The sequence below is a fragment of the Gallus gallus genome, chromosome 12 (assembly GCF_016699485.2).
Source record: "Gallus gallus isolate bGalGal1 chromosome 12, bGalGal1.mat.broiler.GRCg7b, whole genome shotgun sequence".
In the NCBI taxonomy this organism is placed as follows: Eukaryota; Metazoa; Chordata; class Aves; order Galliformes; family Phasianidae; genus Gallus; species Gallus gallus.
Window position 1 is genome coordinate 5,500,785 of NC_052543.1, and position 27,772 is coordinate 5,528,556.

A 27,772-nucleotide genomic window follows, 5' to 3' on the forward strand; every position below is an offset into this window, starting at 1 on the left:
ACCAAACACAGAGGTGATGTTTCAGGCCTCAGAAGAGGGTGGCCAGGAGGGGATCAAACAGAGCTCACGTGGACTTCTACTCCACTTCATCTGTACTTTCTAGGAGGCTTTGGCAAAACCAATATGACACACAGAGGCTGTATGCTCCTTGTTCCCCAACTGCCATTTTGACATCTGGCTGGCATTGGAGCTGCCACCAGGATACTGTGGAACAACACAGAGCAGGGTAAGGAGAGAAGAAAGTAAGTTTTCCTATCTTAGTATCCTTGCTCCTAGCAAACTGTTGGAGCACAATTAATAATACGACACAAAGTCATTTCTGCTTCATAAAAAAAGATCCAGCTGACTTAAGAAGAAATTAAGGAACTAGGAAATCTGTGTGCAAGAGGAAGTAAAGCAAGATTTCACACTAGGAACTCATCCTCACTAGGTCGGAAATTAGGGGTAAATAATTCCAAAGCAAGCAGGCAGGCTGACCTCAGGAAAAGCTTACTATTGATAGCTGGTTAACTCACTGTAGTTGTTGGTCCACCCACTGCATGGCACTCTAGTTTTCGGTCAGCGCGACCAGTAAATACTAAAGACCAGTTCACAAATGCAGCTTCAATTTTGCTATCGTTGCTATATTTAACTCTTCAGTAGTGAATGTTAAACTATTCAGTCTTCCGTGCTAAAGCTGCGTTTTATTTCTAGTACAGAAACATAATTAAACCTTAAATTAAGCACAACACTGAAATTTTGGTATACCCAGTAATATACATAAATCACTGTTATTTAATACATTAATAGCTAAGATAAAGTTTATAAACCCCAGAGTACAACAAACTCAATTTGGAATTACAAGCACACAGCAATTTGTAAAACATGTCATCTAAATCTACAGTAATTATGACCCTGCTTAAGGGTAATTCCCAACTTAATCACATTAAATACACTATTATTTCCAAGACTTAAAAGGCCAAAATGGGCATTTATCTTGCATTTTGCTTGAACAAAAGCGAAGTGCTGCCCAAGGAAGGAAAAAAAAGAAAACAACTAGGGTTCTCAGGTTCTCTCTGTATATACAGAACATGAACACACGAAGTCTTGTACAATAAAATACACCCATGGGCCTAAACACGTCACTTCTTTCTCAGTCGGCTTTTGGGGGCTATTAATCCAACTCACTGCCTGAAAAAATTACGCTAACATACAAAGATCCCCCTCCTCTCCCCATGATGAATTCTCAGCTTCTCATGCTCCCTCCCTCCATGGTTACCCGTACACTTCAGGAAAATAAACTGCCTTTTTTTTTTTTTTTTAACAACATTGGGATATATTGATTTCCAGAGTGTACAGCACAATGCCTTTTCACAATATTCCCTTCAGGTGTCACATGAAAATTGTTAATAAACATCAACTGATTCCATAACTGTATAGACACAGCACACCATGGTCACTTTCCCACAGGACCTGGAATTACCTGGAAGTTCTCAAATATACCAGGCAATTCTTCACTGCACTTATCCTGGTTTTCTATCCCCAGAATGGATTTTCTATCTTCTCTCATATAAGCTCATTCATTTCCTATGGCTGTGTCCTAGTTCACTTTTTTTTTTTTTAAATGCCAATAACACAAAAATTGGAATTAAAACAATAATTACAACTTTACATCATTTTTTAACTGAACTTAAAAGGCCTTTAAATAAACACATGTGGGAAAAGGCCTTATGGCGTCAGTTGCCATGGAGCAGGCAAAACAATGAATCTTTGTAGTCATTCTGCTCTTCTAAGAACAGATCCAAAGGCTATTTAAGGCAATGGAAATCTCTGACTTGGGGGGGTTGTAGACTGCATGCTGTCATTTGCAACTACCTATCTCAAAAAAGAAAAGCACACCACACCTTCACAAAATATAAGATAGTTTTATCCCCATGTGAAAGATGGCGATACTGAAGCACAAAGACCACAAACCCTAAGAGAGGAAAACCACAGTAACTATTCTAAGTAACCTTGCAGATCTCTAGGAGAGCTAAAAGTGAAGCAGATCTACACATTCAGCTTCTTTATTCCATTCCATAAAACAAGACACTCAGCTTTTGAGAGTGAGGAAAGAAAAGGGTCTGTCTTTTGCTCCTCAAAGGAAACCTTGCCAGTGAAAGCCTGAAGTCTGTAAGTCTGTAGCAAACTCTCCCCCTGGTTAGAGGATTTGAATCAACATTCTGATTTTGACCTGGGGGGGAGGGGGAGTTGCTAGGGGGGGAGGCAGTTTCCTTAGACATAAACATATAGATAAAAACATTATTAAATGCTAAGATTCATCTAGTAAAGTAGCATATGCAAACCAGACAACCCAGAAAGCTATAGCAAGTTGTAAAACACACAGAATTTCAGAGATGGAAAAAGCAAAGCACAAAGAGGATTAGATCAGAGTCACACCAGTCGCCCAAAGCCAGGATTCCTGACTCAAAATTCTCTGCTGTCAGTACTCTGACCTGATTTTGTGACTCAAAGTCAGCAGGTGATCCTCCAAACCCACACTTGTATGGAAAGCTATTGTAAATGGTATTACGTATGCTGCAACACAGATTATTTACATCTACAGGAACAACATCCAAATAAATAACGTTAGAGAGCGTTTTTACTTAGTACAGCATGTAGAATTTTCTCTCAAAGAACTCTGAAAAACTGATCATGCTGCTTCTGAGAGGATCTTTTATTCTTGTTCTGCCTAGTGCTGCTTCCCCTAGTGCCGCTCACAGCAAGACACACTTCCGGCATTCAAAAGCATTCAGCAGTTACTGGATAACTACATTTCATTATAACATTACTAAGCAGTTCAAAACTTCTTTCGACAGATCCATAGCCTGTGTGATTATTAATTTTTGTTTGAATTACATGCAAATTCCCTTTCAAAAAACACAACCAGGAGACCCTCAGCATCCATGGATGGTGCCGTGACTCACCCCAGCCGCGGAGCTGTGCCTGAGCAGTACAAGCTGTGAGCAGGTTTACCAACAGCGAGCAGTGGTTCTTCAAGAGAAAACACCTTCTTTGTACAAATCCACGGTCAGAAGGAGAGCAGATGCTTGTAAACCCCCCAGGAAAGCGCAGACACTGACAAGGAGCCAGAGAGCCGCACTGGAAAGGACTTCATCTGTAAGCTAAGAAGGCCACTCTACTATTGCCAGGAATTGTATATGAAAACAGAATAAAAAGGAGAGGAAGACCTTTGGTCTGCATTCTTAGGGGCAATAAACCAGAACTCTGTACTGCAAATACAAGGTGATTGCAGTTTACCAGTCTGGTGATACTATGGTACATCTAATAGTCCTTTGTCTCTGAAGAGTGAAATACGTATGACAGGCTCCACCTTTTTCTCACCTGGAGTGCCATGTCCTCCACTGAACCCTGAGTTCTCACAGCACAGCAGACACTGGGAAGTGGGCGCTGGCAACACGACGTCCCCAGTGCAGGATCTCACTGGCTGTGCTGGCAGTGCCACTGCTGAGCATGGGTGGTATCACCAGGTCTGTGCTGATGCACACTCTGATGCTCTAAAGCAGCAGGTCACACAGAGAGACAGCTGAAGCTAAAAGCTCTGTTTCTGAAGTGTTCCTTAGTGATCACAGATGACTAACGTGAGGTAATTCTCCCATACAGCAGAAGGAATGCAGAGGAATTTTTTCACCCAGAGGATGGTGACGCACTGAACAGGTTGCCCAAGGAGGCTGTGGATGCCCCATCCCTGGGGGCATTCAAGGCCAGGCTGGATGTGGCTCTGGGCAGCCTGGTCTGCTGGTTGGCAACCCTGCACATAGCAGGGGGTTGGAACTCGATGATCACTGCGGTCCTTTTCAACCCGGGCCATTCTATGATTCTATCATTTATGGCCAGATTAAGCACTGCCACTGAAAGAAGTGGTTTATCTCCACCCTCGGCTCTGGTTGTCACCTCTGCAGCTTCCTTACCTCCTTACAGACAAATTTTCATTTGTGGATGCAGAGCAGAACATAAAGAGATTCATCTGATTTTGGCAGATGAATTTTGGACGTTTCAACTTGTATAGGACAGCTGCGAGTAGCAGTTAGAATTAGTAAGACCCACTGAAGGCACAAAGAAAAGCAATGCAAACTTTCATTGTTGTTCTTTACCTTCACGTATTATCTCCAGATGAGACTACAGTGAAAACATTATTATGATTTGGGGCATTTTAGTATGACTAAATACCACTGCTAAAAAGCCCTAAGGAAACCCACTGACACAGGGTGATGGCAAGCTCCACAGCCAGCCCACACGGCAGTTAGCAAACTTGCCACTGAATGAAAAGCCCTCAAATGAGGTTGGACAAAATAAGAACATTGAGATGATTCCTACAATCCAGGCAGCTATTATATAGCATATTAATGCTCTTGAAGCACCTGGTGGATGTCAAGCTCTCTCTTAAAAATACACAACACGGAAAGGTTCCCTGCAGCTTCCCCCTTTTTTCCCCACTTTCATTCTATGTCAGTAATAACGTGCTGTCTGTGCAAAGCATTTATTTGGGCTTAGCAGACAGCTGAGATTAACAACACTTAGTTATGCTTCACGTCATCAGCATCGTCTCAAAAGCTCTCAATCTGCAAGAAAAGCATAGTTTGGTTTGCTTAGAATGTTTTCTTTTCCTGTTGAAGCTTTTCTCAATTTCAGTAAGATGAGTGAATTTGTGTGTGCCCATTGTGTTTTGCACCTACACAAAAGCCAAGCAGAACAATAAACGACTACTTTTAACACAGCTTTATGACTACTGGCTAATTCTGGAAAACACAACTGTGTTCCTTTGAAAAAAGAATGTGAAAGAATTCCAAACTCCACAAATACTGCCTGAAGGCTATGAGAGAAATTATCAGCCAGGATTAAAGTAAATATCTTAACATTGCTTATTTATGTTCTGTATAAAACAGTGCCTTTCCATATGAGCATTAGTAACTTCTAGCTAAATAATGTGCTATATTGAGAAATCATGTGTACAGCACACAGTGTGGAGAAGTGCATATTTTCCATGTCCTGCAAGTAGCATTCTAAACTCAGTATTTTTTCTACTTGAGGCTCAGATTGCATTACAGTTGTTTATTTTGATAGCAACCACTAAGTTCAAAACGTTTATTCAATGACAAGCATCACTGAAATGCCCTACATATATAAAAAAATGTATATATATGTATATAAACATCCCATATATACCATATATGTGTACATATGACAGTTGATGGAAACCCAATTTTAAGGTAAATAAATGACTTTTTTTTAAACTGACTGCTTATTTCAGCAAATGAATAAGAATGTTACAGAGAAAGTCTTCTCATGGATCTAATGTTGTATTTAGAAGTATTTTAGTAAAATATTTTCATGGCTTCAGCATTAGTGCACCCCTGCACAGTGCAGAATACAGGAAGGGTGTTTGCTTTTAAAGGTCTCACCATGAAGATGCACTGTATCACTCAGAAGACTAAATTAAAAGCCAGGAATATTTACCGATGCCACTTTTTAGCTGCTGCACACTCTTATGCTCACTGCCCGATACTGCAAACCACTCTGTTGGCACTACAGAGCCCCCTCACACCAAATTGGCAGGCAGGCTGTTGTTTACAGATTTATTTAGGATGCAGCAAAAAGTGATCATTAAGGAAAAAAACCCAACACAAAACCACATTCACCAACAGTGATCACACTGCAAAACGAGCTACTGTACTAAGGTCACCCTCTATATATACATAACCTAGGAAACAGCTGTGGTGTTGACAATAGCACTGTGTGTGGTAGCAAAGTATAAACCTCCACTAATTGACTTAAGTCCCTGAACTCGATTCAGTAGCCATAAAAACTCTTATGTGGACGAGCTGCAAGAAGGGGAATGGAGGAAATGGCATTCAGTCCTAGGGTAAATTATGCAAACAAATATTGACTTTCTCCATGGTAACTTTTATAGCTAATAGAAACTTTGAATGGTATTTTGAGCCAGATATAAATAAGCAGAAATACAAGAGAAACCAATAAATACACACCTCAGAAGAGAAACATTCCATCCCCAAACACAATAAATAGCATAATAAATAACGTTGCAACAGCAATATTTTTATTCTGCAGTTTCCTGAGACCAGAGGGCAGCATTTTGTCCTCCCTATGGAGTCTGGATGAACTCTCAGAAAAAAGACTGGGCTGCACTGCTCACTACTACAGGGCTGCCTGGCATGCTGCCTGAGCTCCATGTGCCAACCTGCCGTGGCACAGCAGAGCAGGACAGAGCTGAGTGACAGAGATGGGACACACGCTTTCCTCACTGACCTGCCAGCAGGCACCATGCGCCTCCCAGCTCTCAGCTCCACTACCTGAAAACACATCTACCATGCACCTCCTTCTGACTGGAGGAGGCAACACGCCAGAGTAGGACAGCTTAACATTACCTTTCTAAATATTATTAAACAAGAGAAAAGGAATGATCAGAAAATATGAAATTTTAGTTACTGGACTGGAATTTACATGCAATGCATCGGAGATTTAGAAGCACATTATGTATTACCACGGAGTGATAAATTCAAATATAAGGAGGATTAAATATGTTCCAACATGCTCTCGTAGATTTCTCCTTAATACTGTCCCTTAGGCTTGCCATGCTGAACGCGCCTGTATAGATCAGACACTTAGCTGCAAATGTGTATCTAAACGTACCTTCAAATGATCTTATTTCTAACACTGACCTATGCTGCTACATTAAGGAAAAACAGGGACTGGGAAAGCCTTTGGTGCAAAGCACTGCACGTCCCTTGGGCAGCGCACAGCCAGCCCATGGCCAGACACACACAGTGCTCTGGGATCACCCCTGGGGAACGGCCACCGCTTGAAAAGCATCTACCACATTTGCCTGGAACTTCCATAAGGCAACGTTAGTAAAATATGTACAGAAGGAACAATTTGCATACACTGATACACAGCACATGCTTGTTCATGGATGAACAGGAGACTTTTTGTTTCCTTTTGGAACCTCCTGAAGTTCATCCTGCACAAGGCTATATTTTGGCACAAGTGCACACTCACTGAAGAGACAATGGTAAGATGGTAGGATGCTAATTGTTCATCTTCTCAAATTACCGCTTACCGCTTACTTACTCATAGTTTTGAGCCTACATTAAAAAAACTAAGTCCAGAAAGAATGAGAGTGCAACATAAACCAGCACTGCCATGTCCCAGCGAAGAGCCAGCAGGGCTGTCTGAGCAGAGCCTCCTGCCAGCTGTTTGAAGGAGAATTCCTGCGGTGTGCATTAGGAGACCTCATGCCATAAGCAAAAGTGTATTTTGATCACTGCCTTCAAAAAGCAAAATGGCAAAGAGAACTGTTTTTATCACTCACAACAATAAGATTACTTTGCAATACATTCCTTTACTGAAGGCACTTTTAAGTTTTGATTAACTTCTTGCCCTGTCACAGCAAATATTGATAAGTTAAGATTCATCTACACCCTAGACAAAAAGAAAATGGAAAACTATTATGCTAATTAATTACATGGTATAGGCTACAATCAGTGCCTACAAGGAATTTCAAATGCAACCACTTGATTTATGTTACGAATCACCCTCAGGTGTCTTAGGAGAAGCTGCTAAGCAATCTGGAGATCAGAAACAGGAAGTCCTTTCAACAGAAATTCATTTTCTCTGCCACCATAAGAGGTAAAATCTCCCTTTCTCCCTCTAATCCACTGCTATAAAGTGCAGTAATTTGACAAATAAAAACGAGCTAGAAGCAATAAAAGGAATAATACAGAATGTGCTGTAAATGGGTGATCTCTGGCACTCGCTGTATGAATTTTCAGTGAACTAGTTCGTATCAGCATTACTTATGCTCACTAATAAGAAGGAAAAATGCTCTGGATGTGAAGAACTCTGCAGTTTTTCCTCCTCAGCTCAACACACACAGGACTGCAAAGCACTGGCACTTAAATCACTTGCTATCCTTTCATGTTAACCGACTAGGGAGATTTCCTCCTACTCCAGGGTAGAATTTTTCTCAGCATGTTTCAAGCTCTGCTGGTCAAGAATCCAGAAGACTAAATTACAAGAAACGTTTTAATTTGCGGATGGGATTGCCCAGTGGTAACTGAGTGCAGAGCATGGCTGGCAACACGCAGCCGGAATCCAATACAACTGGCACAGAGTAAGACAGGATCCAGTTGCAGCCAGTGTCACTGTATGGAAACCTGCCCCTGGCTTTTCTATCTAATGGGCTTGACAGGTATGACAAGTACGGATGACGACAATGTGGGCTCTTTCATAGGCTGAAAGTCATTGCTGACCACAGAAGGTTTCTAGTATGAATGCTATTTTACCAACTGTACAGCTGAACTCTTACTCTAAATCAAATGGAAAGATAAGCTTAAGGTGCAAACCCACCATGCGTGTGCACAGGAGACTGCAGCACATTGTCAGAGGAACCAAAAAAAGTGAAGCTAAAGAGTTGACAATTAACACTTTTTTTCGGGAAACCCATTTTCAGGTACAGCAGGTATTTTACTCTTGGTAAAAACCTGAGATGAAGTGGCACGACACCCACTGTGCCTTTGTGCAAACCAAGCTGACCCTCCCAGCTCCCAAGTGGCAGCTGAGAACGTCACCAGCTGTGCTGTACAGGGACCACACCTCTGAAATCCCTCTCTATAATCCTGAAGGGAAATTTATAATACTACTGTCCAAACAGCCCATTATGTTCACCATGAGCGGACTGCTTTGGGCCTGCAGCCTGTCACACAAAAGCAGCCTGCTGAGCTAGCAGTCCAACTTCCGACAGGCTCCTTAAATAACCCACGGAGTACAGAAGTGCAGTGCAGTGAGAACATGCACTGTTACCTATGGCTATTCTGGTAACCTCCAATTATTTCTGCACATGCATAATGCCATGGTTATTCCTGCTTTCCATCCCACTGAAAAGAATGAAATAACTGGAGGACAAGCACTTACATTCAGTTATCAACAGAGAAAACTGGTACATAAGCACAGGAAGAGACTTCTACCTTCCTAGAGATGGGGGAAAAATGAATATTAATGTAGCTCAAAAAACGTTAGAAACCTTTTGCATTTACTTGATTGGATCAGCAGTTTGTATGCTATGCCATCTCTCGTTTAAATTATGAACTGCAAAGTAATTGAAATGTGAAGTATTGCTCTATCAGTTTAAATTATTTCAGTCATACTTGACTTCAAGTAATGACATTTTTCTTCCTACAGAAAAAGATTCAGAATTTTTGATCTTGCTACTCTGTATTGTTTTAATAACCATTCTCCACTGTCAACATAATTCATGCTTCTTACGTAAACAGTTATGAAACAACTTTACAAAAATCATAGCAAAATTACTTTAATGTGCCTAAACTGCACCAGTTGCTTCCTTGTACGACCATTCTGGTAATTTTTCTTCCAAATCACGTAGCAATCTCTCGTTACCAATCACAGTGAGTCTCAACAAATAACTTTTCAGATGCACAACCAGTAGAAAAGATGCATCTTATCTACACGATTCTCTTCCTGCATGTTGTGAACTACAGCGTGTTTACAGGTCACTTATTTTGCTTTGACCTTGCCTATGAAGTCAACAGAACCGATTTCGGTATTTAAGTCAGTGATGTTCCCTTATATTTATTTAATGTGAAATGCCTACTTGCAAGCATACTCTAAATATTAAGGATGAGAGTTACATTCAGTATTGATGGCAGGATGGTGTGTGGGCATTTGTTCTGTTGTTTTTTCCTTGTTTTTAATAGATGAAATTAGCTTTCACTAATAGTGAAATACTCATCACTTTCTTTTTTTTTCTTTTTTAAATTGTTTTGAGAACTCTCCAGTAAGACAGAAGGAAAGAAATAATCAAAGCATCCAAGCTGGAATTATTTCAAATGGATTCTTCCTGAAATCTGTAGAAAAAAACATATTTTGAAGTCTGTAAAAAGAGTACGATGGATATTCTCAGACTCTTCCTTAAAACGGATGTTGTGTAAGCATCTGATGGACCTCATGCAGCCCTTCCCAAGACAGAGTAACTGAGAGGACATTATTTCTGCTCGAGCTCCTGTCCAGTGCTGTATTGAGCCCTGGGATGGAACCAGACAGACAAGACTGTCCTCACTGTAGATGGAAGTTGAAAGGAAACGCGTTTCCTTCAGTAGCCACTTCTCACAGCTGCCATCATCTTTCCATGATACAGAGTTGAGATGTTTTATATATAAAATTTAAGCCCAAAGAAAGCATGCCAACACTGCTGTTTGTACACTGCTTTGTAGCATGGTCTGTTGAAAAGAAGCAGCAACACTACTACCAAAGTAAGGAAGCCTTCCGCACTGCAACACAGCATTCAGTGCTACTTAAATGCCTGCAGGCTGACCCGTCAGCCCCCTGGAACTTGCCTAAAACATTACCATAAGAGCTCCAAAGAAAGCTGCTCATTTAGCAAATCTAGATTTACCCTCCCTTCAATCAAACATATAGATGTAAAGCCAATAATCCAAAATGCTCAAAATAAAAGGCCCTGAGCTCCAGCGCCACCAGCACTCATCACACAGTATTCCGTGCAGACCCAGTTTTCAGCCCCACTGCTGCTTCTGTCTGGATGATGAGAAATAAGATTTCTCTTCCAAATGCGTACAGTCACAAAACGTGTTAATAAGAAAAAAGTCATTCATTGTTTCTCCCAAATTTGCAAATATTATGTATGTGCTGTATGCCATCCAAGATCACTCTTTTCTCCCCTGTGTTCAAGACAAGTTGCCCTGTCTGCTCACAAACTGCAATCTCCTTGCAAGTCAAAGACATGCTCTTGAGCAGACATCTGCTGAAAATTTCTGCACATGCTCTGCATGGCTTACATTATGCTATGAGGACCATGCGAAGGAGTATAATGGCACCTGTGTTCTTCATTAATTCTTTCTAAAAATGAAGGATTAATTACTCTAAAACTGTTAATAAAAGGTCCAAGTACTTCTGTAAATGTTTCAAATAACTTTTGGTCAGCTATGGATTCTATTGCAGCCACTAAATGACTACATTAAAATATCAGGGATTTACTCAGACTAGTTCCAACTGCATGTGAGGTTCTCTCTACCCAGGACAGTCCTCTTACAACACTCAGCTTTGCACTCCCATGTGTTCACACTCACTTGTTCCATATGAAGTACTGCACGACTGTGTCAGCAAATAAGCAGTATAAACATAAAAAGAGAGGCAAATGAGCTGTCAGAAAGGTTTCCTGGGGGACTTCATCTTGGAGAATATATTTCTGCTCTTACGCTTTTCAGATCCTGCTGACCCATGTGGGGCTGTGGCCCACAGAATGGCAATTCCCTTTGTGTCTGTGGAGGAGGTAGAGAAGCTCTGGCTCCTCATGAAAGCTGAGGCTGCAGGATTCAGAGACAAACTCTAGCAAGTGAGGCTTTCTGGATGGCTGTAACCACAGTTGGTGCTTCAGACCGATCTGCTTGCAGGGAAGGGTTTGGCAGAATCCCAGGCAGGGGACAAATGCCTGAAGCAAGTTAGTTTCTGCTACAGGAAACATCCGGAACTACACTGAATGTTCAAAGTCTGTATCATTCAAAACCTAATTTAATCAATTTACCAGAGCCATCAGAATGCTCCCCTCCAGGGGAAAGGCAAAGGTACAAAAAAAGCATCTCATCTTGGTTCATTTCTACAAAGTGTGATCAGACATAGTCTAATCAAGAGGCCAGACAAAAACATCATGATGCTGAAATTAGGGCTTTTTGCTGCTTTAGTATGAGAATGGAAGATGTTTTGTGTTTGCTGTTTTTTAAAATTATTTCATTTTACATATACATTGTTAATTGGTGCACATAGCCATGCTCTGACAGCTTTCCCTGCTCTGTTTTCTCTTTTTCAGACTTTAGAATGGAGTCACCCGGCCTGCTTCTGTCATGCTATCACAACAGTTATTCAGACACATTTGGATTTTGTAGTGTTCCAAAAACAGGAAGCTGTTTGTTGATCCTCCTGCTGCAGACAATCGTTAAATAATATTAATATTCCATGGGCTCAACCAACAGACACATTGCTGTTGGCACTCGTAACCAGACGCAAGCTCCTCATCATCAGCAAAAGCGTTGGCTTCACTGGAGCTGATGGGAAGTCAGTAAGCTTCCAGCGTGGCTAACAGGCTCAAATGAATGCAGATACCTATGCCTATATGTGTGGCTAAATGTGCACCTAGAGCATAACATGACATGCACAAACCTGAAGCCTATAAACCTATCGATGGCCCTTGGTGACCTTTCCTAAACCAGCTGCAAACCCAAAGCTCTATGTGTAGCAGTCAATCTCAAAAACAAAAGTCAAAGTTTTCTGGGGAATATGCCCTCTTCATTTAGCCTTCTAATTCTATTTAAATGGTAGAAATAACATGGATTTTCCAATCCATTTTATTAAAACAGATAAAACTTGCAATTCAGGATAAAAGGCTCAATATGGATTTACATTTCTGTAGAATGAAAAGGTCAACATATGAAGAATTCAAGCAGCCTTTCAGGTGAACCCAGCAGTGCAAGGAAGCACAATAGCCTAAGAGACAGATGCTAAAAAAAGAGTTGGTACAAAGGCTCTGCTGAAATAGCTCAGTTCAGTATTTATAGCTAGCTTTTACAAGAACACCACAAGAGATAAAACTTTGTTAGCTTTGTTTGCTGAGAACAGAAACAAACGTGGCTTACAGAAATATATACATCTCTACTTCCTCCTAGTCACATAAATCTGTCATTTCAGACTAAAACATCCTGGGCACCGTCTTACCTGACACTGCTAACAAACACTACGGGCAGTGCAGGCAGCTGGGGCTTTCCTGGGGTCAGCCTGCTGGTGCTGCTCACCTTTCCACAGCTTCTTTTCCTACACTGATTAAGTTGTCATTTGTACACACGGAAGCATTAAAGACCAGGTGACGTACTATACATTTTGCTTCAGTTTTGATGCAGGAAAGTAAAAGCCTATCAATAAAGATGTACTTCGGAAAACATCCTTCCTCCAATCTCTCAGATACATCTTGCTGCTCATGCCTGGCAAGAGAGCAATTTACGATCACTGTCAGAATGATAAAGCAAAGTGCCTTCTCTTCCACTGAAAAATTTGCATTGAAATCATCCTGTTGCAGCGTGGAGAAACAGCACAGCAGCTTTGTGTAACGCCAGCCCTGAACAAAAGCTTTAAGCATCTTAAGGTGCTTTGCTTCTCAGATGAAGAGAGCATTCTGGATGTAAAAATACACATGTGGATAGCAAAGAGAGGGAATTTGTAGGGCATGAAATATCACAGATTATTATTAGTGCTATTATTCATCTGTGTTTTCCAATATAGTCTGTTTCAAAGTTGTTCTTGATTTATGGATGAATAATGAAACCAGCATGCATCTTAGTGAAGCAAAAGAGCACACAAAGTGAGGGGACAAATAGCAGTGAATGGCAGAATTGCAGTAAATCTCCTCAGCAGTGCCCACCCCTGGCACAGCACCTTGCAGCTCCACTGCAACTGAAGTGGTTGTGCTCCAACAGCTGACACAGCCAACGAGAAGCCTGAACATGGGATATGGAATAACTGTGTTATTTTGTTCGTATTTTCCAATAGAAATCACACTTTAATTACTGTATTTCCTCTATGTGCAGTAAAAGCTAACTTTTTTTTTACTGCATGTTCTACTTCAGATTAGGCATTTGTTAAATTAAGATACTTTTGATGGAAATTGTAACATCTACATTAATGCCTTGAATGCCAGTGCATTTTGTACAAGAATTTATAAATATTAACAAGATAAAATTTTAAAATGCAAAATACACCATTAGCCGTTGTAAATGTTTAATTTTGAGGGAATTGGAATAATATTTTCATATTACTGCAAGTCAAATTATATTAAAATAATTGTAGCATACGAAGTGTTAACATTTTAAGAGATGGGCCATCATCTGAGACTATTGCAAGGATTTTCTGCACTCCTGTACAGTCACAACTCTGCGTATGAGTTTTAGATCCTGAATACCCATTTGGTATTAATAGTGACTGGTAGTAATCTGGAAAGTGGAAGTCTGAAAAGTAGCATCTGTTTTAATAAGTCAGCGTACCTTTCCTGACAGCATTTGCAGACATTACTTCTAAAACTAAGCTGGCTTTCATAAAGCACATTTTATGAACAGACAATGGAAGGCACAGATCATCAAGGTCCTCCTTGGCTAACCAGCCTGGGTGACAGGTCATGGAACTCACTGCTTTCCCTGTGGACGACAGGCCAGAAACATGCTTCAAATCACAGGCTAGGCTACTATAAAGAAATAAATAAACAGCCTTTGAAACTAAGCCAGGGTTCAAAGCTTCTGGGGCAAGAACGAAATCTCAATCCAGGACTGAGGGGGGAGTTTCAAAGACAGATGGTACTTCTCACAGGACGCCAAAGGGCACTGAGAGCCCAATTTCTGGCTGTGATGCTGACAACGCTTGCCTCACGCTAAGATACAGGGCTTTGCTTTTAAAGATTCCAGCTAAGGTGCCTCAGCCTGGATGACCTTTTTTCCCCATAGCTGCAGTATTCAAGCTTTTCTCATAAACAGAACAAAATATTTGTGTATTTATAACCTATCCTATTTACAACCTTTCTACTCAAGAGACTCCCTGGCTGGAGCAGGAGATGAAACCGAAGCATTACAGGGGGAGCATGGGGTTTTCTATCCTGAACTAGGAACTTGAGCTCTCCTATTTCATCAAGACCAATGAAGGCCAAGACCACAGCTCTGTTATGAGGCGGCGATCAGAAAATAATTCGAATCATTTCATTTTGCACTTCTAGCAGCAGCAAACCCTTTGGGAAAAGAAGAAATGGAAAAAAGGAAAACTCCTGAGGATCAGTTTTCTAACACAGCTCAAAATCTCAGCTGTAGTGCTGCTCCTGCTACCCACAGTGGCTGCAGTAACCGTTCAGATGGGGCTGTAACAGCCCTGCTTTCATGTTCACTGCAGTTTAACTCACAGTAATAATTTACTATCCCCATTTTCACTTCTAAGATCCAGGCAAAGATATTAACTTAATAGGAACAAAGAATCTCATTTACGAACAGAATTTCCATACCCATACATCATACAAAACACAGTTCTGCAATATCCTGCCACGAGTCAAAGCAGAACAGCATCAGCGAAGCCACAACAGTTGGGGGTAGGAAGATCCTCTGTTCACAGAGCTACAGAGAAGGCAGACTGTCAGCTAAGCATAAAGGCACGCCACATGAAAGTACTAAAACTGTAACTCATTAAGAAGAATACTTCCAGCACTGCAGGAATAACCAAAGTAATAACCTTAGGAACAAGGACAATAACAAAGGAATAACCTGTAATCACCTCAGAAGGACTACTTACTCCTTCATTCTAACACTGGCTGTTTTTCTCCTCCTTGCATGGGAGGAGGAACGCAGCATAGAAGGCAGGCTCCGGAGGCTGTGACACAAAGCAGACATCACAGAAGGCAAAGCAGTTAATACGAGACTGGACTAAAGAAAATTGTTCCACACAACCTGATGTTCTCAGCTTAGGCCAACTCCTGCATCATCAGCAGTACATGGCTGCTGATTTGACAGTTAATCACACTGTCACATCACTTTCATCAACACATTTTCCTAAGATACTGTTCAAAACAATAAGAACAAACAACATAACCTAATTCTCAAGTACAAACACATAGGCAGATGGAAGATGAACCACACATTTAACCATTTATGTTAATCGCCTTCCACAGTGGGGAAAAAAAGAAATCCCCCACAGCCAAGTCCATGCTAGCTTCCAAAAGCCTTAGCTGCTTACACGGACTGGGCTCTGAGGCTAACAAGAACCCCAAGCACTGCATTCTCAAAGAGACTTTGCAGTTAACAACTCCAAAAGGCAGGTTAGACTTATTATTTCATAAACGTAAGAACTGAGATGGGATTGGTACTTTAACAGGTATACTCACAGCAGAATCTTAAGACTGTCCTTCTGAGATGGTGCACAGTTCACACACCCCAGGATCCCACTGGCTGTTTTGCTCTAGCTGCTGGATCACAACACAGTGCCACAGGGAGTCCTGGACTCGGGGGTCTGTAAGCTGCTGGAGTCCTCCTGGCTCTGAATCACTCATAGCATTCTGTTTAAGTCTTTAAAGACTAAATAACCCTGTACTGATTAAGATCCTTCTGAAAGCAGTATTTTAGTTCCCTGATTTTCTGTGTGGGTATATACTGTTCTGCAGATAGGCATAATATTTATACATATATATTTAGCTATATAGACTGTACTTAAACTCCAAGGGTGAGGAAAATGAGACAGCAGTGCAGTGTGGATGGGATGCAGTCGTGTTTTAATCATGCCACCAATGAAGTGAAAGCAGCACATTAAAAAGTGTCCTGAAAAGTGCTTAGTGAATTCCAAAGGAGAAACATTTACTTCGGAATTTTCACTTAAGCAGGTGCCCAAAACGCTACCATATACAATGTGCCCACTGCAAACATTTATGTCCTATGAAAGACAGTAGAGGAATGTAAATCATCTACCAGAAAGCCAAGGTGCCACAACATGTGTTGTTAATCTTCCTGTTCAGAACACACACACAGGGGAATAGCTATTTTTAGACATGTACTTATGCTAACTATTTCATCCTATGTATACATACACAAGTAGCTGCCAACTCTCAACTCTTCACCTGTATCAGTATCAGCTGTTCCTCTTCCATAGCCTATAAGGCTGTCATTATTCCAGGTCAGGTTTCTTACAGCAGTAAGTACATCCCACTTTCCACAGTAGTTTTATAACGGTAACCTGCTTACATGACCTCCAAAACAAGCTGTAAAAATATACTTAAAAGCCTCCACCTCAATTGTATTTACAAGGTGTGGATGTATAGGCTGGAATAAAAACAGGGTGAATTCTCTTCTCACTTGCTTTCTGAAATGAATGACAGAACTTCCCAGCCCCCAGGGTAAATACTATTGGATTCCCTTGTGACAGTCTGTCTACGAGGTAGTTCTGACCTTACATCTAGCTGGTAAGCCCCAGATGTTTGGACATTGGCATTGCCAGATCATTCAGAAAAGAGACAATTTGCCTAAAATTGCAATTTCCTATTCTTTGTCATGTTCCTCCTCTATGAAAAAGCTCTGTGGGAACCAACTCAAGATGCAGAAGGAGTAAGGTTATGTCTCAGCTTGGAAAGCCTCTGTGGCCTCTCCTTAGCTATCAGTATTGTGCCACACCAAGGAAGGCTAAGAGGAATAGTTCAGTCATCTGTCATGAGCTAAGATAGCAATTTGCAACAAACTGTGGCCATTTCATTCCCACACCGATGGGTGCTTCCCTCTCAGGAGGAGTGGCTGTATGTGGTGGTGTGAGAGAGCTGCTCCACCTTTGTGTAGCTGGAAGAGTTCCGACTACTCCACAGGGACAGCAGCTGCAGAAGTGTACCTCCACCCAACAGATCCTGCAGTAATTTCAGGAACTGGGAACAAGAATTTGAATGCCTTCTCCCCTGAAGCAATAACCTTAACAATCAAATTCATATTACCTGGAAGATGCAGAACTCTGGTGGGTGTCCAAAGCAAACTCAAATACACCCTGAGTCCACTGTGGCACTCTTGAACTTTATCACGTGAGTGCTTATGAATCACTTTATTTAACCAACTCAAAAGGCTGCCTACGGTGCTGGGCTGTTACAGCAGCTTTTGAAAAGTGTTTTTAAAGGGCTCCTTCGAGCCAGGCAGCCTTCCTGAACTTGTTATGCAAGAGGTCCACGCACAGTTCATTCAGAACAGCCCTGAGGATTAGCCCTGTTGGACCCTTTGTGCTTAATCTTCGCCGAGCAACAGTGTGGTGGAGGCATTCCTCAGATGTGCTGACAGGAAGAATCTGCTGCCAAAAGTCAACCAAATATGCAAGCCTTCAGAACAGAGTATTTCCTTAGATACTTGACGTGTCTATTCTCCATTATCCCTCATAGTAATTACATCAGGCAACCTCACATTCGGTTGTCACGAAATGCCAACTCACTGTATGAAAAACATGTAAGGTGGCATTTTAGCACTATTGTAAATGACAGTTTAGGGTCAGCAGCCGGCCACAGCTGAAGTAAACTGTATAGAGGAGAATTTCCACAGTGCTAGCAATAAAAAGGGCTCTGCCACTAAAGTTAGTAGCAGTTTTCTCTGAAATAAAGCTACGGTTAAGCCCTCAGTGGGTAAGAAGGGTGTTGTCTTGAATGCCTGTCCATTTATGTACATTCAACTATTGTAGGCTCACAGAAGAACTGATTATATATCAATCTAAAATCTCTCTCTCATTTGTTCACTTTGCTGAGAAATAGAAGCACAAAATATTGTATATTCATCCTTAGCAGGGCTGGGGGAGGCTCAAAAGCTCAGAGGTGCAGCCAGGCCAGGACAACGTTGTTCACACCCGTCAGGGAATTGTAACTGCAGACATTTTGCACAAGCTAATAAGGAATCAGTGGGCTGAGACTGCGAGGGAAAAAAAAGAATACTCTGAGAATTCACAGAATTAAAAAAATGAACATTAAATTAGGGTTACATCATCACTGGAACGTACGGTCAGCAGGCCACAGCTCTTGGTAGTGCTGATCTCAGCCACAGAACTCACTGCTCCACCCTGTTTTGGCACTCGCTTGGAACATTTCATGCATATTGAAAAATTACTTCCTCAAACTGTGGCTGAGGCCTCCTCTCTTTCTGATAAGAAGATAAAATAAAAAGACCCTCAGTAATTAGAAAAACACATTCCAGATCCCCTAAGTATTTGGGAAAAGCTTCTGGAACCTCATTGATAGAGATCAAACCTGCTTTTGTAAAGTTTTCCTTCAGAAGAGCTCCAGAAAACAATATACATAGATATTATTCTAGCCAAAATTCCTTCCTCTTAATTTAAAGGTTGGGAAATGTGCAGTGCTCTGGTAGCCAAATAACATGGACATTTTTCCTTGAAGAAACCCTCATTAACTGCCGTAGAATGAGTTTTGGCAAGCATCTATAGCAAAGCATACATTAGGAGCTACAATTCCTATTACACATAAGAGAAACTGCCTGACGGCCCCTCCATGCTGACGATGCAACTATATCATTTGGGGTGGATGGTAAACGGTGCTTCAAGATTAATTTTTTTGTGTAGGAGTCAGCTCAGTTAATGAAGTCAGATGGTTTGCCCTCATGTAAAACACCACGTCATGTCTCCATTGACTGTCAGCAGCTCCCTCTCCCTTAGGGAGGTCTTTGCTGTTCTCGCTGACCATGCTCTGAGTTTGTCTCAGAGCTTCTCTGCTTTAGCTAAATAGTTGTGTGCTTCACAGGAAAAATCACTCAAGTATTTCAATTTGAAAGACAAACATTCATGCCATTTAAGAAACTGTTCAAGAGAAAGCAGCCTTTGTGGTTTCTGGTCCCCAAGGACTTCACACAACTCTCTGGTCCCACAGCTGCACCTGATTTAAAAGCTGCACTGCTGTGGATGCACTGCTTCCCAAAGTGCTTCTGCACAGCCCCACTGGCTACGTGGGAGAGTGAACTGCTCCTGTTCCATGATCAGAAAGGCCGGGGTTCAGAAGTCATTGTATCAAGTCTCTTAACTGGTTGGGCCTCATCTCACGCAAGGTTAAGGAAGGGTTTGGCAGATGAAGGTCACATCCAGAGAAGGGAGTTAGATACTGCACAGGCAATTAATGTCACAGAAGTGCCTTCCAGAGCTGTTCCGCCATCCTTCAGCTCATAGGATGGCTATTAAAAGAAAGCAGGCTTTTTGCAGTGATCCAATCGCTTTGAACAGGACTGCTGTATGACCAGCTCTGGTCACAGCCTTTTCTATTCTTATTTAGGAAGCAGAGACCATTTGGTTATTTATGCACAACTGAATAGATCAATTGAAATATTAATTTCCATTAGTTCTAATTCTCTAAAACACATCCAGATAGAGCACCCATCAGACTTAACCCAAAGGTATCACAATGCTCAGGAAGTGCTGAGCAGTTTAATATTAAATCTCTCGAATATTTTCATTTCAGTTCGTGCCCACACACCTTTGTTTCTTTTACACTGCAGTAAGAGGGAGGCAGTCTGCTCTGTGCTGCCAGGACAGAGGCACGAGGAAGCATCTCTGCCAGTAGTGAAACGGTGCTTTGACAAGCATAGTCAGACTAGGCAGCCCTCTCATTAGGGGCTCCAGGTGCACGAAAAACAAGCAAACACTTTTTTCTTCAGGAACTGAAGGATTTTAAACAGTAGATTTTAACTGTGAAACATCATATGTGCACACTTAAGATCTAGGTAAGTGTGGAAGCAGATGTCCACAGCGTACCTCAGTACTTCAGGTGGTATAAGTACCACTGAGGATCCTCACAAGATACCATTCACAAGGGTGCATACCACAAAGTACTGCACAGCATGTCCCCTTCCCGCAGAAATGGTAACTTTTGCATTTCTTAGTAGACTTTACGTTAGATCAGCTCGTTATTCAATGCCTGTGGATCCTGGATCTCTGTTCCAGATCAAACACACACACAGCCTATCCTCCTCTTCCTAACAGTAAGCTTTTGCCAGTACGTGTGCTGTAAGTATGCCCCAGAAGTAGACCTTCTCTTTACACAGGAAGCAGAAGGAAGTGTTTTTCAGACTCCACAGTTCCCTGCTTACTGGCTGAGCACACGGCACACCCACAGCACGCAGCACTGTTTGCAGCAAGTTGCAGTAAATGAAAGCACTGGTAGCCTGAGGATTGTACCCAAGTGATCAGCAGTTTGCAGGAAGTGAAGAATCAAGATTGCTGGCTGGCTAACAACAATAAAAGAAAATCCTACTATAACTTTACACACCATAAAAATACGATCGCTATCACTGTGATAAACTTCCTTGTTTTCTGTACTGCTTTGTCCTGCAGAGTTCATGCAGCAGCCTCATTTTTCACCTCCTGCTCCCCAGATTCACTACTGGTTGTCTGAGAAACAAATGCATGCTTGGCTACCATTCTAATCTAAACAACAGAGATCAGTGGAATCCTTTACCTACAGAACAGAATGCTGTAGCTATGCCTTTGTGTACCCAGGAAACAGTGATACACGTGCTTGGACACAGAAGGATGAACATTCAGCTACCTCACTGCAGCCATTTTAACACAGCAGGAGGGACAAAATCCAAGCCAGCATTAGAGATAAACTTCTTATCACCATTCGTAGCTTTTTGCTCTTCCCCTGCATTGCCATCTGTTGTTACTTGAGCCTATCCTTCCCACTGAAAGAAGTCACATCTTCAGGGGATGAATTGGGCACACAGAACTTGGTTCTACATTGAGAGAAGTCACGAAACAGTCAGAAGAAACAGCTCCAACCCAGGGAGGAAGAAACATCTTTCAAAGCCCAGGAACTGACTGACCAAAGCTCCAGGCCACTGCCCTGAAGTCTCTGTGTAAGCAGCTACATGGAAGGTCACTTCTCTAACTTAAGTGCTGGGACAGAATTTGTCTCTGATGTACCTCAATAACCTCTCATCTAACCCCTAAAAATCGGAAGCTACACATGATAGTTTCTGCTTGTGTTTTTTAGAGTGATTGCAAGGAATGTTATTCAGATGCAGTATGCAGGGTACAGACCACAGCATTCCCCAGAAGCTGACATTCTGCATGAGAACCAAGACCAACAAAGGGCCTCCAAAAAGACCAGAAAGAAAGCACATATGCAAATGACTCCAGAATCATATCTACTACCTTTTGAGGTTTCTGGAGGTTTTAGAATGAACTTTTGTTGCATGCCAAGTGTTTTTCATCCAATAAACAATGTAAATTTCCAATATCCTAAAGCATAGAAGAAGAATAAAGACAAGATCGCCTATATTTTATGCATACACTATATAAGAAAACCAACCTGTGTGGAAGCAGTTAGTATCTGATTTCCCACGTCTGACCTACTGTTTTATGATTGGAAACGCGTTGCTCCAAGTAACCAGGCTCCATTAGATATGAGCCTTTATTTAATACAGAACACCCAGACAGTCATTAGACAATCTTTAAGTCTGAAATAAAGAGTTTACTCAATTTCATTTTGATGTCTATTGTGCAGCAAAGTGCTTAGAGTGGGGGATTTACTAAAAGATGACAGAATATCATTTTATAGTAATTCAGATGCTTTAAAGGCTAAGAAGCCTCCACTGAAATGACAGGTCTTGTGAAGCACTTAGAAATGTTGTTTCATCCATTCTAGACAGGTTTAGAGTAAGAAAATTCCTACGTTCACAACACAAGATAACCTGTTAAAATCTTTCTGTAATCACATTATCCAGAATCTGGTAAGACTTGCAACATTAATACTGGATAGTTCTTCTGAGCTGAGATCTTTGTAGTTCCTTGAGAGAACCAGAATATCTGGGAGGACATTCTTGCAGAACAGGGTTGTTCTTTTTAACTGCAGTCCCTCTATGAAGTTATCTGAAATTCTTTAGCAAGACTGAACATTAGCTTCCTTTGAAAGCACTGAGTTCAGGAAAGAGGAAACAGCTTAACTCAGTGCTTCTGTGCCAAAACAAATAAGAACGTCAGAGGAAGTGAATATTTTAGAAGATTGGGTAAACATATCCTAAGAAGGTGGCTCACTTTTCCTAGATTGCTCAAAGAACCACACTTTCTCTTTTTCCGTAAGAAAAGCAACTGAAATGGCACTCAGTGATACAAGTCTCCTGCAAACACAAACAACAAGAAGAAAACAGCCTCTGTCCAAGATCCTATATTTGGTCAGACCAAATATAGGACTAATATTTGACTATCAGCAGATACCATGTCTTTTTATTGGAGTTTGGTTCTCTGTTTCTATGATTGTTTTCTTAGCACACCATGAGCAGCACGCAGTGACTCCTTTGGGTATTCCAAAGCAACACTAAACTGAAAATGCGATTTAGCCCTGTTCTCCTCAGAAAGACAATCTTCCATGGTTCTGCCAACGTTTCAGTCAATTCAGGCAGCAAACGTTATCTAAAATTTTATCTATTGACGTCTGATCAACAGACAGGGGAGATGGAACAGCCATACAGTGATAAAACAAGGCACACAGTTCTCCAGCATTCACTCAGTGGGCGCAATACGGTTTCTCTTCAACACAGTGTGTCCCCCCTAATACTCGGTATTTCCTGAAGGACCTTATGATACTCGCTAAGGGTTATCCTTCAAAAATGTGTTTATCTTTGCTGTGCCAACCTCGGTTTTCAGTGCTGCTTCTCCTTTAGTAGGTAAATACTTCTCAGACAGTCATTTGTGAGCTCTCCTAAAACAAATAAAAGTCAACTTCCTGCATACATCTCCACCATCATACTCCCACTGTACCCTTCAGTTTATAAGCAGGAGTGATGACACAGGCACTTTGCCCAAGGTTTGAAAGCAGTTAATAATGACAGTCTTGAAAACATGGACATAAATTCACTAGATAAAGAGACAAACATGGTTGTTTGCAATCTGAATAAAATCCAAGGCTTCATAATAGAAACCTCTCCTCACTTGGTGATCTGGTTCACAATCTGGATTTTTATAGGAATTACTGTTTGGCTTCCAGGAGGCTGTTTACCTCAAAGGAAGCATGCTGGAGATTTTTGCTAGGCAGACTGGAAGACACTGAATTTTTTGCAGCGGGCAAAAGTTATTCAGATCAGACATTCTGAGCAGGAGCACACTCAGGAGGATGATGCAACAGTACGCAGAATATACAGCACTCAGAAAACAATTGGGATTCGCAAGAGAACAAAGCTTGCAAAGCCAACATAAGGACTGACTGCATGTACAAGTGTTTCAAGCTCTGATATTATTCCTGACCTCAAGCACCAGTTATGCTGTGTGTCAGATGCAAACTAGAAAACACTTCTAGTATTGATATGCAAACATGCACACCAGGCATCTTGCTTTATTTCAGACTTCCTAGATCTGATGCTGCTGTAGCAAACAGCTTGTACTTGATGCAGAAACCTCAGCAGCAATGTGAATTGTTTGGTATTAGTTCCTTTTGCATACTAATGCTTTGCATTCTCCTACAGCTGACAGCTATTTCATTCAATTCTGCTGATTTTGAGCTCCGGGGCAAAGCACAAGATGCATACAAATCTCTTCTACAGGTTTCCTCATATTTTCAAAAACAGGGAAGGAGCAAAGGCTAACATGGAAAGCTACAAGTGGGTTTGGGATAATTCTCTTGCAGAAATGAGGACAGAAAGAAATAAGAGCTCTAGACCTACCTCACTTCTGTAAAGACTGAGGCTGTAGGTGTTGGGTCTAGATCCGCTTCTACTTCGAAGTCTGGTGTAAATGCCTGGACTGGATGTACCTGTCTCCTCTGGAAGCTGAGAGAACACATCAACCCCAGTCCAAATTCAGGGCTGCTGAATGCATCAGCAAGCACTGGAGAAGGAAAGACGTTATCTGCATTTATGTTCCTTTTCTGTCCCACTTTGTACTTCAGAAAAATGTTTGGAATGTGAATTCTGTGCTCATAAAGGTTGCTGGACTGACAGTTAAACAGGGCATGGTCAATGGCATGAAACATTACCCTTGTGAGCTCCACACTCTGCAGCTTCATGCTTCGCAGCAGCCGACCCTACCTGAAAAGCTGGCTCCGGCCTCAGAGTCTGCAGAGCACATCTGCTCGGGGGTTCTGTCACTGCTGCACAACGCCTGCCCTGTCCTCCCCTGAAAGCCAAGGCATTCGTCGCGAGGCATTTCTTTCTTGATCCCCTTGCTGAGCTCACCAGCCAGGATGCTTTGTGGTGCAAAGGTTGTGCTATGAACTGGATTGGGATAAGCAGTTGTGTTGCTCGGGCAGCGTGGACTTGCAGACTGAGCTGTATTTGAATGTTTTGCTGAGTAAAGGGAATAAGGATTTCTGAAGCGTGGTGTAGTGTGAAGAGATTAACAGAGCAGCCAAGCAAGTAATGCTGGTAAGCTATAAAGTTCAGAGCAAGCACTGGGGTGGGATGAAACAGCAAACCAAATGGTATTACAGAGGAGTCGCATGACAACAGGACTCAAAGTGACACGCAGACAGGAAGGGAAGGAAGGAGGAAAGGATAGCCGAGTGAAATTTAACCGTGCAATTATTTTCTTTGGCTTATTTTCTTTCCATACAGCCTTTTATGCTTCTCTGAGCAGGGTAATGTTTCTGTCACTCCCATCCCCGAGCAATACTCTTGAAATTCATGTGTGCCACTGATGCAACAGCATAAAAGCACAGATAAGCTGTTCTATGGAAAACAAATGCCTCATGCTCAGACACTCAGAGCAGTGTCACTCTGCCCTCCCTGTTTCCTATCACACCAGTTCTGCTACTGATAACATGCTGCAGTTTTATTTTTCCATTAGTCTATTCACGTTAATCAAGAGACACAAAACATCACAGTTAAAGTACCATCTCCTACAGACAGCATCCAACTAGTAAACTCTTAGCAGCAGGAAATATTTTCCTATGGCCCTTCACTGGAAAGAAAACAGATCTGAGGCCAGCCTGCTCTAGCAGCAGCTAGCAAGCAGAGAATAAGAGAGCAGTGTCTGAAGGGCAATGTTTTCTTTTTCTTCCTGTTTGGGACTGAATCCAAGAATATTCTCTGGATGGAGCTCTGTGGAAGGGGCACACAGCTGAACCAACACCCGGCGCTGCACTGCAAGCAGAACAAGTGCGCGGCAGCACCACGGGCTGCTCCTCCAGCTGCTTTCTGTGGGCCCGATGTTCTCTGCTGACTGCTGCCTTCAAGGCTGTCTCAACGCACTCCATTCATCTTCCAAGCAGACCTCAGCACTGCACAATTACTTGGGAAAACAGGAGAGACTAGAAAATATATTTTCATAAGTTCCCCTTTACTGTAGATATGAGTTATTCCCACTATTTTAATTGTCGGTTGTGCTCATTATCAAAAGTTCAGAGGTGGTCCAACTTTGTTTCCCTGGTGATTTAATAAGACTCTGGAGTAAGAAGTGGGGTGCAGTAAGCTGCATTCTGATACACAACATACAATGACAAACATTTAAATAATACTGTCAATTCAAAACTGTCTACGAGACATATCTGAGAGATGGAGGTTCCCTTGCACGATCTAGAAACACCTGCCAAATTCTGCATTCTGCAGGCACCACGAACACAACATGCACACATAAAATCACACATTATTATTTCTCTCTCTCATTTTTAGCATATATGAAGTTCTTGCTGTCTAACACTCCTGTGCAGCTGCATGAGCACAGCGTGAGGAACCAAGGGTTTCTGGACTCAGCTCTGCCTCCCATGTCAGCTTTCCTCTGCAGCTGAACAAACGCTGCTCGCCCTCCCTCCCCTTTGGTCTTTCCATCTGGAAAAATGAAGACATTAGCATCTGTCCTGTGGGTGCCTGTGCTATGCATATAAATCAGTAAATGTTTACAGAAATGATTTCAAAAAGTTATACATTCCTGATTGAATGCAGTTATTTACGTTTAACCCGAACCAGCAAAAGCCCTAACTTATCTACATTAAAGATCCAATCCAGAGTTCATAAAGCTGTTTCCTTAAGGCTGTGGCACAGGCACCTCCTGCCTGATACTAAATGCAAAGGAGTTCTCATGACAGCCTAGAAGGTGGACTTCTAGCAGTTACCATGGTAGAACAATGACACAGAAAGGAGAGGGTGCAGCTCTCCTCCCCGTTTCACCAAACCACATCCAGGTGCCACTGCAGCAAGGAGCAGCTGCTGGAGCCTGCAGGAGCACGGCTGCACCCAGGCACCCACTGCTCTGGGCACGCTCACATCAGAAAACTGAACTCAGCTTTCTATCAGAAGCTGACATTGCCCGAAGTGCAGACTGCTCCCTTTGCATACATTAGGCCATTTTTTTTCAGACTCCTGAATGAGGAGCGTAGACTAAACTGGATTTTTCATTTTGGCAAATTCATCCTTTTGAGGTGGTAGCCAATGATGTGATCTACAAGAGGAATAAATGTGCTGTTTTCAGGAGAACCAAGTACTTGTTTAAAAATGTATTTCTTCCCTTTAACTCTCTCCTTCTTATCCTTCAGGAGGTAATTTAACTGATAGCCCTCTGCACTTGGGCAAATACAAACTTCCTCCTTCTGAAGGAGACCCCTCCAACAAATGCAGGGCCTTCGGCTGGGCAAAGTCCCAGAGCAGGAATGAACTCTCCTGCAGTGATTTATTTCCTTAATAAAAATTATTTCCTGGAAAATGTGAATTTCCTCTGGAAGCTTTCAGATACTCGGAAGATGAAGCAATGGGGAAGCATCAAAATATTGAGAGATCAACATTACAGTAAGCAGAATGAATTCCTGCCTGTCTGCCCAGGATGCTGTTGTGGCAGCACCATCACTGACAGGTAAGAGTGGCACAGCTGCCATGCAGCCCCCAGCGGCCCTTCCTGCTCCCTCGCAGCGCTGCCCAGCACCTTGCTGCCTTTGTCTGTGGGCAGCTCGAGCACAGCAGAGAACATAGGTGGTTCTGATCAGCCCAGCACACCAATGGTGCTGCAACAAACAAGCAGCATCCTGCCTGTGCATTCAACTAAACCTGATATTATTTACAAAAAAAACCATCTAAGATTGGTAATATAGTAATGGAAAAATGCTCCAGCTTCCTGTAGTTGCTGATGCAGTGTTTGCCCTTCACAAACACTGTTTCAAACTGGCAATGGTGTATATGTAAATGAGGGATTTTATTGCTTTACTGCTGTTCAGCACGGGGGCCATTCACTTTTTACTAGA

At 42.0% G+C, this 27,772-nt stretch overlaps 1 protein-coding gene across 28 annotated transcripts in view; it reads right to left on the minus strand.

The window, feature by feature from the left end:
* IQSEC1 (IQ motif and Sec7 domain 1) overlaps positions 1 to 27,772 on the minus strand; it is a 365,521-nt gene that overhangs the window by 66,481 nt on the left and 271,268 nt on the right. The window contains exon 1 of one of the 28 annotated variants that reach the window (XM_046900104.1): positions 24,633 to 25,557. The exons of 25 other annotated variants lie outside the window; for them this stretch is intronic. Coding sequence is in view for 1 of the 3 variants with exons in the window: in XM_015293452.4 (XP_015148938.2) it covers positions 24,270 to 24,388 (119 nt within the window). In the remaining 2 variants the exon portion in view is untranslated. Of the gene's footprint in view, positions 1 to 2,945; positions 3,169 to 24,269; positions 24,435 to 24,632; positions 25,558 to 27,772 lie in introns of those variants that run through there. 2 more of the 28 variants (XM_015293452.4, XM_046900098.1) reach the window with 2 other exon arrangements.